Below are 12,125 nucleotides of genomic sequence, written 5' to 3'. Positions count from 1 at the left end.
TTTGCTGACTGCTGCCAGGCAGAAGCAGCCATCCATGGTTCCACAGATGATTGGTTCATTTAGTTTAAGTGGCATTCAGTAATTTTTTTTTTTTTGCTAGAGACACTTTTATAGACAAGTTTCAAATGGGTGTGTTTTGCTTCTTTACTCCCCCGTGTGACCCTATAATACTTTGGCCTAAATTAAATGTCAGTCTTTATTTTAGCTGGAAGAATCTGTCTGTATGTTTCTTTATTTGTTGCATAAGAGCTCATGTCATTATTGACTCTTAAAGCAAGGGAAAGGGATAGAAACTTCTTACTGCTTCTAAGTATGTGTGATGTCATAGACTTGCATGGAAGAAAACACTACACTGAACTTTGTCCTTGATTATTATCCATCATGTATTTTCTGTGAAAAGGTCTGCCCCAGACTAAGGTTTTGTCTTTACCAAGACTTTTGAGTGTTACAACCTTAAAAATAGTTGATTTCAGTAGGTGATTCTTATCAGAGAACATCATGTTGCTTGAAGCTTTTCTTGAGAAAAAGTTTGTCGTATTCCTGTTCTTATTCCTGCTAGCTTTTATTTGAAATACCGCTTTTCGAGAACTTAATTATTGGATGACAGTCTTTATCAGAAGTTTTCAAACAATGCTAAAAGTAAAGATCTTTGTTGCTAAATACTCAGGTATGTATCTTTACTGTAACAAGAACAATATAAGATACTGATAATGGTGAGTACAAGGTGCTGAGGTATAGATTCCAAGGGAGCTGACTTTTGGAAGCTAGCCCAAGATATTAAAAATAATACAACTCAATGAAGATAAAAAGTGCACATATGGTGGTTCTAAAGAGTGCATGCTTCAGTGCAGTTTTTAATTGTGTCATGTACTGTGGATTTTTCAAACGTCTCTTAAAAGTCTCTTCCATTCTTATTTCAGAAACTGAGAAAAGTGATTGTAAACCACTTAGAAGTAACTACTATTTAATAAATGCTCTGAAGACTGATCCTTCTTTAACTAAAGAATTACGAGTTGTTTTGGAGCAAGCCCTGGAGGAGAAGCTGGAATCCTTGGGAATCAAAGCAGTAAGATTATTTTGAATTATTTAAAGAGGAGTAATCTTTCTCCCCCTTTTTTTCCTATTCTCTTTTACTCTTGTACTGCAGTCCTCAACCTATAAAATCCAAAGCTAAATTTCCATGTTTTATATAAGTGTAATTCCTTAATCACTAACCTGAGAGGATGGCCATCAAAGTACCGCTGTGGAGGACATGGCTGCACTTGTGAGCAGTGTTAACAGCTTCTGTGATTTTTCTACAAGCTTCGTCATATCTGAAGTTTAATAGAGTGTATATGACTGTAGAATATAAATCCCAGAAATAATAGCCCCTGTGTTTACAATGCAGTTTGTTTCCTTAGGGTGTTCGTGGCATACCAAATGATCGCTTAAATAAAGTGTTGCGTGCTATTGAACATGCTAGAGAATTCAAAGAGAAGCAACAGCCTGCCATGCACCGAATTCGAGAGCATCTTGAGCGTCAAGTTAGCTTTAGGGTTGAAGAGAAATCATCATCTTCTAACAGACCTGTTTCCTGTCTTCAGTCTCCTTGGGAAGGTTACAATGTTTTTTGGTTTCTATTCATTATCTTACATTTTAGAACTGCTATTTTAAGCTTTTATCTAGCAACATTTGTGTATAGCTCTTTTCCTACTTTTTCATTTAAATGTTCTGTATAGTTATGGCCAACTAGACTGTTTTCTTTAAAGGGTTCTTGACACTGTGTTTAACTGCAAATATCTTAGCTCCTATGTTGGCAGGATAAATGGTGGTGTGTTAAGAGTGTAGCAATTTGGCAGAAAATAAGCCCCTTTGATTTCCAGCAGGTCCTCAGAGATCTGGGCTGGGTACGTCTGGGCTCAATTTCTGATTATAGCCAATTCAGCACTTTAGGTCTGGCCATGTTCCCAGATGCACCAACAGTGGGGTACACTGTAGGTCTGGTCTCATTTTGTGATCACAGATTCCCCAGCTGTGACACCTTAGCATCCACCCCTCTGCCACCTGGCTGATTGCAGCAATAAGAGGTCATCCAGCTCTGCCTGATAACCTATCATCTCAGCATGCCATCATGTCCATGGTAATGCCTTAGCCACACATCTCATGGCTTATCTCATGGAAGTCTCTTCATCATATATCTTATGGCTGTAGGGCTCATTCCTGCATTATCCACTGGTTGACTACACTCACGCCTTCAATTTGGTGTCCCTATCACACCAGTATATAATTGATTTTTGGGGTGTATTGCTTGTACCTCTCTCCCACACCTTTCATTACACCACACCCAGACCTTAGGTGTTCCAGATGGATCATATCCAGATTTTTACATACTTGAATATAGTCAGAGCAAAACATATTAGAGTCAATATTAATAACAAAAGGATGAAGTAGCCTATTGAAAATTTTTGTAGCGGTGGATGACCATCCAAAAGGGGGTCTCCCCACTGATTTAGTCTTCACACATTCCAAGACACCATGTATTTCTTCTGCATTATGATGGATAGAGATCAGTCTTTCAGCTCTTTTCTCAGGTTCACATTAATAGTCATTGTAAGTCGTGTCGTAACAATCTCTTCACTAAGGTAATATTCATTCCCATAGGTACAGGCAACAAATCTTAAATTAGTGTGTAGTTTGCTTGTAACAGTTGGTAAGACATTACAGGAGATGAATAATTGAAGTCACATCCTGTAAATCTAACAGAATTACAAACACTAATATTTGAACAATTCATGCAGCTACAGTAATGTTATCTACAAATACATGATCACAAAGCATTCTTATACAAACATATCCTCTTCCAATATATATAACTGTTGTCTTGGAATATAATTGGGATGTATCTCAAAATGACAGACATTCCGTTCTGTGTCAAGACAAATGTCTTGGGCTTTGATGGTGTCACTTTCACAAGTAAGTCCTTGTTATTTCCATACAACACACACATTGATATCAGTAGTTTGCCATTTATTTCTGATCTCTGGCCCCTACTCTGTGTTCCAATGCATAGACTACAGCACTGTTGTGATTTAATCCTAATGCAATGAATTTATATATAGTATATACAAAAGTATCACCTATTGTTAAGACAAAAGCTGTGGCTGTATTCTTAACGAGATCGTAAGTAAAATTGATTAGATGCCACTGGGATTGAAATTCCCTTTCAAAATCAGTGACTTTATTTCAGGTTAACTTTCTAATTTCAGTGAGCAAAGTGCCCTCATCTCCTCCCTTATATTTGCTGCCACAGTAAATTTCACAAGTGAGAAGCATGTGTGGTGCAGAGTGTACTATAGTTACCATATTGATTAGCATAGATAAAAGAAGTGAAGGTCTCCACCCTGCAGGTCAAGCTTGTTGATGTGTGAACCAAATTTTCTCCTGATGGTAATAATTGCTCCTACGAGAAGGATAAGCAGTCCTTAGATGGTTAAAGTGATTTTCAGTGGAGGTGTGCTGGCATCATTCCTGGAAAGGAAAAACAATACAAGTCTCATCACGGTTTGTCTGGATGTGTTACCCCTTAGTGACTCAACTTGTTTAACTGCTTGAACTAATGACTAAAGTCCATTTTCAAACTCAGAATATTTCTGTTCTGTCTCTTTAAATGTAGTCAAGCTGAATCTCTCTGGTTCATCAGGGCCAGTTTGAAACAGGTTGCAGTAAGTACCATGTTCTCAACAGAACCCCATTCTGCTGTAATAGGGTCACTGGGGTGTGTAGGACTGAGCTGTTGGAACAGCCTCATGTGTTGCTCAGTCCACTCCCATGATTTTCCCTTTTTGAGCAAATTGTATAAGGGATGGGCAATAACAGAAAAAACAGGGATATGTTTGCACCAGTATCCTAAAGTTCCCATTAACTACTGTAATTCTTTCACACTAGACAGATTCTGCCCATGGTCTCTTTTTTTCCGGGGTGTCAGAAGCGGTTCCTTTAACCCACCTGATTCTGAGGAACTTAACCTCCTTTGGGCCCTTGACATTTGGATGTAGGAATGTCTAAGCCTAAGGCTATTAACCCATTCCTCACATTTTCTGGTGCATACATAACCTCTGTGGGATCTTCAATACTTGTTACCGTATCATCATGTTGCAAAAGCATAACTATAGGCCTGAGGCTGGGTGCAGGGACAACCTGTTAAGTATAGGTCTGGTCACATTGAAAAGAGCCATTTGGGTTCACGAATAGGACAGTTTATTAAATGCAACATATGCAGTTCCTTTGGATGACCAGTGATACATGCACATTAACTGCAGAGTAGCTGTTTATAGCACTGACAATACAATTTCAATGACAAGCCTAATTTCCTGGGTCAAAACACTCCTCTGCGCTGAGGATGTGGTTTTTACCAAGAGGCATCTGATCTCTGAGGACCAGCTGGAAAGTAGGGGCTTTTATTTTCTGCCAGATTGCTGCACTCTTTAACTCAGCACATGGTAACTCAGGACTGCTTTGAAGAAAAGAATTACTGTCTTTCTTTTTTCTTTCCTTTTTTTTTTTTTTTGGTAAAACTATAGTCTGCAGCAGAGATATCTTTAATTGTAGAAATTAAATATAAAAGATACTGGACATTGCTTCTAAGAATGAGATAGATAATTTTCCTTGTAGATAAACAGAAATTCAGTCATTTGGGAATTTCCTCATCTGCCACACCACAAAAACCAGTAAAACGGTCTTCACCAGCTGTCTGCACACCTGGACAAAGAACAGTCGTCACTGAGTACACATCTACACCAAAGTAAGAGATGCCATTCTAAGAGTACTCAGGTCCTGTTACCTTAGGTAACAGTCCTATGGGTTTGGGGTTTTGTGGTTGGTGCAAACATTTCCCCAGCTACAAGAATTGAGCAAAGAGTTCAGATAACTTCTATATAAACTTCATGCTTGCTTAGTTGACTGTCAGTCTTGAAACAACTTGTCTTATTACTTTTAGATCCAGGAAGGTTTTTGGAAGTGGAGTTTCCACAAAGACATCCAGCATCACGTATGTTTTGTTCCCTTGTTTTTTTGAAGAAGACAGTTTTGATGACTGAATATTCACATTTGCCACACAAAAGTTAATATTAAGCTAAAATCATAAACACCTTCTGGGCTGCATATTTCGTATTTTGATTTAAAGTATTACTCCTTTTGCATGTTTCATTATAATCCCTGAAAGATAGCGTGGTTTCCTTTCAGCAGATGTGTTCTTTGTTGTGATACAGTGAAAGAGACACTTAATAAGAGCAATAAAAACTTCCTTTGGTTCCTTTCTTAGTTGGTTTTTCTGACCTAGTTAAAAGCATTTAGAGGCTTTGGTGACCTAATTTTTTCAGTTTATTGATGTTTTTGCACTACAAACAAAATTAAACACAGTATTGTATATTCCTTTCACATTGGGTACATTACTTTGCAATTTCCTGCAAATTCCTATATTAATTTAATCTAACTGATATCAGAACAGACTTTCTGTGGTACAGATTTCATGACCCTGAAATTTGCTTTACCTGCTGATCCATGAAGGCCTATCTGTGTTTGCCTGGCAAGACTTGTTATATATACTGGGATCTTATTTTGTAAAGATGGTTGCATAAATGGAAAGTCATGTCTGTATAAGAGATGGTTTTGTGATAACCTCCTGAATTTACTTAGCAGTGTGATTTCTTTTAAATAGGTTTGGGGTTTTTTTATAGTTTGAATTTAGGAGAGATTCTGGTTTTTTACACATTAAAAAAAATGCACATGTTATTGGAAAGGAAAATACAAGGAAGGTAAATATGTATGTAGTGATGCAGTCACTGAAACCCAGAAAGTCCTCATGTTGTACATGTTTTTGCTTAGAACACCACCATTCAGTTCAGAGGAAGAAGCTGATGAAGATGACATTAAACATTCTCACATATCACCAAAAACGTTGCAAAAGCAGTCAAAGCCAACAAGCAGCAAAGCCCATGCTTTTCAGCAGGCTTCTGGCAAAAGTGATATGGATGGGATGGAGAAAAATGAAAGTGAAGAAACTGGAACACCTTCCAAAACTTTAAAAGGTTTTCCACTACTTTTGTGTATGGGTATTATAATAACTGTGCATGATTTTGCATTTCATCATAATATTAGAAATTATTAGAAAACATAATGAAGGCAGACTATCTAGTCTTGAGTGTATGTATATATAGGTGTACACTTTATGGGTTTGCTAACGTGTTTCTATTAATGTAGAACTTAGAGATGTGTATTATGCTCTCCTATATAAACGGAGAAAAAGAGACAATCCCTGTCTCAGAGTGACTTCTTTTGTTTATTTTTACTTTGTGGAAGATTTCTAGAGAGTGTACAGTCAAGTCCCTTCCTTGTGAATGAAAACTGTCTATATAATTTTTTCTGAACTTTAGAAACAATTATTCAAAAACTGACCAAACAAGTTGGAGACAGTCTTCCTAACCATGGGAGTAAGAACAAACCAGCTGGAGGAATTAATGTTGCACAGGCATTTATGAAGAAAGAAGAAGTGAAAGAACCAAAGGTATCACTTTCAGTATTCATTATTGTTACATTAAGTAATTGAACTCTGTACATATATGTTACTCTTTTTTCATGCTGAAATCATTCGATGCAGCAAAGAACTTAATTCTCAAAGACACTTTTGGAATTAGAGTCTTTTTGGGTACATCTGCACTGGTATATAGGAAAGTGCTAGCAAGGGACCTCTGGCAAGTGACTTCATCCACACTGCTTATTTAGCTTATACCATGACTGATTTGGATCACTACAGCTAGCCCAAAGTTTGGGTACAATCGGTATCATTATTTTTTTCTAACCTTACAGCATAGAGAGACCTTCTTTACTTGCTTTCCTAGTATGTAGTTTTGATGGATGTTACATTTTTTAAAGATCTGTCAACAGTGTCCCATTGTGTTAAGGAATTTGGGCTTCAAGAGCAAAGAGCTCTAGCAAAATAAGCCTTAAAATCTATGTTTTAAAGATGCTGTAGTTTTTCTTGATAAGCTCGCTTCCCACATCTATCAGTCCCCTGAACCCCAAGGTAAGGACTCAGGGAATTAAGTCCCTACCATTGTGATAGAAAATAGGTTTGAGACCACCAGAGGAGACTGAACTTACATAAATCCATGGGACCTGATGAGATGCTTCCCAGGGTCCTAAGAAAATTGGCTGATGTAGTCACCAGGCCACTCTCCATGATAATTAAAAAGTCATGGCAGTTGGGTGAAGTCCCTGACAGAAGAAAAGGAACCCATTTTTAAAAAGAGCAAAAAGAAGGACCCGAGGAACTGTTGACCAGTCAGACTCATTTCTGTGCTCAGAAAGTTCACAAAACAGATCCTCCTGGACAGAAAATTACACTGTAATTAAAAAAAGGGTAGTTTTAGATTAGGTATTAGGAAGAAATTCTTTACTGTGAGGGTGGTGAAACACTGGAACAGATTCCCCAGAGAAGCTGTGGATGCCCCATCCCTGGAAATGTTCAAGAGCAGGTTGGATGGGGCTTTGAGCAACCTGGTCTAGTGGAAGGTGTCCCTGCCCATCATTCATCTTGGTGATCTGTAAGGTCCCTTCCAACCCAAATCATTCCATGATTTTATGAAAAATATTTTTGCTGCAGTACATTTAGAATACATTGTGTCCCTGATGTATTAACACAGTGGTGTGTTTTCCTGTATGGACATGATGAGTTCAAAATGAGTCCATATTGATATGTTTAAATGCAACATATAGTTCAGGTCAATTCTTGAAATCTCAGCTGGGGTTTTCAAAGGTGCCAAAAGACATAAGCACAAAAAGCCATTGGAACGATGGTCTCTCTGAAAATCCAAAATGTTTTATTAGCTTCAGTTCTAATAGCTCAAATGCTTACAGCTGCTAATGGCCGTTCTCAAAACCCACAATACAATAAAACCTTTATAAGGCATCCCATTGTCTTATGTTTTATAAAGGTTTGTTTCACAGAAGTTACTTCAGAAACTTTGTAGAGAAAATTAATTTTGTGCTGTATTGAACATGAAGCTGTATTACCTGAGTTCACCTGTACCAGACATCGTATGGATTATGGTATTTCTGTGGAATAAGTCCTTGAGTTAATAAAACTGCTTAGTGCAGTTCTTGACTGGTGCAGTATTTACACTCAATCAAAACTGAATGCTGTTTGAAGCTGACATTTTTCTCTGGGTTTTGTACTTTATGAACGTTTGAGGAAACTTTGTCCAGCTTTTTTCAATATATGTGACTCTGACTTTCCCATTACCACACCCTCCAAATGCAGATTATTTGAAACAGCACAGTGCTGAATCCTGGTATGTTAATAATACAGCACACTGAACAGATCTGTCAGTTTTTGAAAAACAGTTTGCAATGTTAAAATGGAAATATGTTGCAAGGTAAAGCATTACTGCAGTCTCTTCCCTTCTTTTGAGACATATGACACGTTCATATTTGTTGATTTTTCTCTAGTGTGTACATACCTTACATTGTTTTCTAATAGCATCTGAACCTTCCTTCTGTGCAACAGAAGCACCTTCTGTATCCTTTCTGTAACACTGGGAGATTCCAGTGAACTAGTTTTAGCTTTGTGAGAAACCATTATTCACTTTCCACAGTTAAACTCTCTAATAATGGCTCAGAACCATTGAACTACATCTGATTGACAGATAGGGAAATGCTGTAGCTCTTCTTTGTAAATCTGAATGAGGATACTTAGTTTTCAGGCATATGAGGTAAGAAGGACCATTGACTCACTGCCTTCAAGTTCATCTGTTTGACTGACTCTCATTTTGTGAACTCATTATGCAAATCCACCGCTTAATTAAAATATGCTTGTACGTGCTGACAGTGAGTCTTCAGAAGAATGTATATTTTACATTTGAGCATTGTGTGTTTTTTATAGTTTTCATTATTTAATTTTCTCTTTAAATAAATTGGTTTCAAATTGAAACAGACTTTACTGCAGTATTTTTTCCTGGTGTGACTACAGAATGCTTATAAACTGCCACCTTGCATGTTAACATGTCATCTTTATCATCCTGTAAGTAATATACATTCTAATGCTTAAAGGACCTTCGTCCCATTGGAATAGCCAATATCCCAGAAAAGGTAATCCTTTCTTAAGTTATGCATGGTAATACCTGAAAACAGAGGTTTCTGCCAGCTGTAGAACTGGAAGAACTTTTAATGTTGCAGTTCCTGACTTTAAAAAAAACAAACCACTTTTAACTTTGGAACTGTAGCAGTGAATTAGTATCATTTAGGTAATTGAATTAATGTGGATTTTAAAACTGTTGTGATGTCATAGAAGGCCGTGTGCCAGTGCATTTTCTTTAGCATTTTCACACTGTTGAGTTTGTGGAAGATCTCAGGACAAGTTGAACAGACAGAGGAAAAATGGCTAATTTTTTCTTTTCCCTGTTAGGTCACAGAAGCTGATGAAGATGATTGGGATATATCATCAATAGAGGAAGACATTTTATTGACGAAAGATGATAGAGGTCAGAAGGCACTGACAGTTCAGAAAAATGAGTCCAATGCTGCATCAGTGGTACATGCATGGGGTCTTCCGAAGAAGAGTGCACCAAAGGAGGAAGGTAACACATTCATACTAAGCCTTAAGTGTCTGACACACCTAGAGGAGAATTTAAGTACAGTGTATTACATGTTATAACTCAGTAGATGGTGTTTTGTAAGAAAAGAACAAGTAAGAAAAACTGTGTGCTTGGTTTTATGATGTATAAATATCATATATTTATGATAGCTGTATGTAAACCACACACACAAAGCATATAGTATTATCAGACTTGAGCCTTATATTAAAAATTAATAATCCAGGATTTTTTTGTTCTTCACAAATTTAAGGGAGGAGGGCAACTTTCTTATTTTGTCTTGAGAATAATAGTAACAAATTTCAGACTTGTTCAAGATATCTAAATGACCTAGCAGGATGAGATAGATATTTGAACTACTGCTAAAGTAAAAGCCTCAATCTTACAAAGAACTTACATAGTAGTTTCTAATCCCAGCATTTCAGTATATGTAAAGGTTAAAGCTGAATCAGTTACATAAAGAGACTTAGAGTTATTTTTGAAGGGAAAGTAATGTTGACACCACCTGCTTGTACTGTGCATTGTATTCTTTGACTGAAACAGCCTTCTTTTTATCAACACTTGGCATTTCTTCACTGGTTCAAATTTGGCACTTCCTGAAATCCATGGGTGTTTGCTCACATAGCATGTTATTTTATCTCTCAGATAAATACAAAGTAAAAGAGTACCCCCAAAAGGGTATTAATAATTGTTAATTTTTTTGTCTGTTTAACAGGCCTTCATGAAGCTGATAATACAAGCACGTTAAAAAGCAGCTTAGTGACTGTCACAGACTGGAGTGATTCTTCAGATATATAAGTGTTCCATTCCTGATGGGAGGCTCTGTTTTTGGGTTCTGCTGGGGTTGAAAATGCAGTTGAAAACGTCAAGTGTTTCCTATTAATTTCTCTCATGATTCATATAATAACAAGGAATACTGTTTACAGAGCTCTCATGTCTTTCAGTCTGAATCTGAAAAAGAATATTGAAATATACTGGCCATGTCTATTTGGAAATTGAGAGTAATTCTTCTTTCTCATTGTGGTGGTTCAACCCCAGCCAGTGGCCAAGCCCCAGCAGCTGTTCACTCGCTCCCCCACCAGTGGGATCAGGGAGAGAGCTGGAAGAGTAAAATTGAGAGAACTCATGGGTTGAGATAAAGACAGTTTAGCAGAAAAAGCAAAAGCTGTGCACACAGGCAAAGCAAAACAAGGAATTAATTCACGTCTTCCCATGGGCAGGCAGGTGCTCAGCCATCTCCAGGAGGGCAGGGCCCCATCACACATAGCGGTGACCTGGGGACACAAATGCCATCACTCCAAATGTCCTCCCTCTTCCTCCTCCTTCCCCCTATTTTATATACTGAGTTTGATGTCATATGGTGTGGAATATTCCTTTGGCCAGTTGGGGTCACCTGTCCCAGCCATGTTTCCTCCTGACCTCCCAGGCACCCCTGACTTCCTTGCCAGCACGGCAGTATGAGAAACAGAAAAGGCCTTGGCTCTGTGTGAGCACTGCTCAGCAATAACAGAAACATCTGTGTATTGTCAACATTGTGTCCAGCACAAATCCAAGACAAAGCCCCATACTAGCCACGGTGAAGAAAAGTAACTCTACCCAAGCCAAAACCAGCACACTCATGAATTCAACGGTGGAAGTCTCTTTCATTTCACTGAGGTGAGGCTTTTGCCTCTAATGTTTACATTAGAGATTGAAACTGGTCTTGCTACAAAGCCTGTTAGCCAATGAACAGAATATACTGCAGACTATTACTTTTTACATTTTTTAATGCATATTTTCATGTATTTTATCATAAACTTTATATAAAATTGTGAACATTTTAAAGAAAATGTGTCCATGTATTAAACTTTTAAGTTTCTACCATGGTTTACAATAAACACCAAATGAAAAGAAAAAAGCCTCAGCTATAAAGCTAATTATTACTAAATGACTCCTATTTGGGGAAGTTGGTTTATTTGGGTTTTTTGCATTGGAGTTGAGTTTTGTGAACATAAAAGCACAGAAATTGGAAAAAAAATTAAAATGTCAAGCAACAGTGAGAAAAGCACTGACCTGCCATTGTAGAAGTACTTTGATATTTCTGTTTTGTCCATACTGGCTGCCTTCTTAAAAAAAACACAATACTGTTTCAACTTAAACAAAGCACAAGAATAAAGTAAAAAGAACCTTGAATGACTTTGTGGTTCTGATGTAATTTAGATGGTGTCAGATACAAAACCTTTTTTGTCATAGTGTTATTATTAATTAGGATTATTCAGGGTTTTTTGTATTTACACAGTTGTCCCAAAATAACCAATTTTTATTGAAACTCCAAAGATCCATCTGTTCAAACCTCATGACAAACCTGAGTTTGTGTCTGATTTTAGGGATTGAGTCTAGAGAGCATTTTGTGGTTAATCTCTCTTTTCATTTATTGACTTGTGCAAATATTCCTTCAAAAGTCATCGCATTTCTGTGGACAAACAAACAAAAAATACAAGCTGAATTTTTGAACTGTTA

At 37.3% G+C, this 12,125-nt stretch overlaps 1 protein-coding gene across 2 annotated transcripts in view; it reads left to right on the top strand.

Annotated features, from left to right (window-relative positions):
- Window positions 1-11,806, top strand: part of DZIP1 (DAZ interacting zinc finger protein 1) — a 39,518-nt gene extending 27,712 nt beyond the window's left edge. Inside the window, exons 14-21 of one of the 2 annotated variants that reach the window (XM_050332502.1) lie at window positions 921-1,066; window positions 1,401-1,596; window positions 4,651-4,780; window positions 4,976-5,026; window positions 5,863-6,065; window positions 6,411-6,541; window positions 9,440-9,611; window positions 10,342-11,806. In XM_050332502.1, coding sequence (XP_050188459.1) covers window positions 921-1,066; window positions 1,401-1,596; window positions 4,651-4,780; window positions 4,976-5,026; window positions 5,863-6,065; window positions 6,411-6,541; window positions 9,440-9,611; window positions 10,342-10,424 — 1,112 coding nt within the window. In that variant the 3' untranslated portion in view covers window positions 10,425-11,806. The remainder of the gene's footprint in view (window positions 1-920; window positions 1,067-1,400; window positions 1,597-4,650; window positions 4,781-4,975; window positions 5,027-5,862; window positions 6,066-6,410; window positions 6,542-9,439; window positions 9,612-10,341) is intronic. The other variant, XM_050332503.1, reaches the window with a different exon arrangement.
- The last annotated feature ends 319 nt before the right edge of the window (window positions 11,807-12,125 follow it).

The sequence above is a fragment of the Myiozetetes cayanensis genome, unplaced genomic scaffold, assembly GCF_022539395.1.
Source record: "Myiozetetes cayanensis isolate MyiCay16 unplaced genomic scaffold, myiCay2020 scf5-8, whole genome shotgun sequence".
In the NCBI taxonomy this organism is placed as follows: domain Eukaryota; kingdom Metazoa; phylum Chordata; class Aves; order Passeriformes; family Tyrannidae; genus Myiozetetes; species Myiozetetes cayanensis.
Note: the sequence above shows the minus strand (reverse complement) of the source record. Positions and strands in the feature narration are given on the sequence as shown.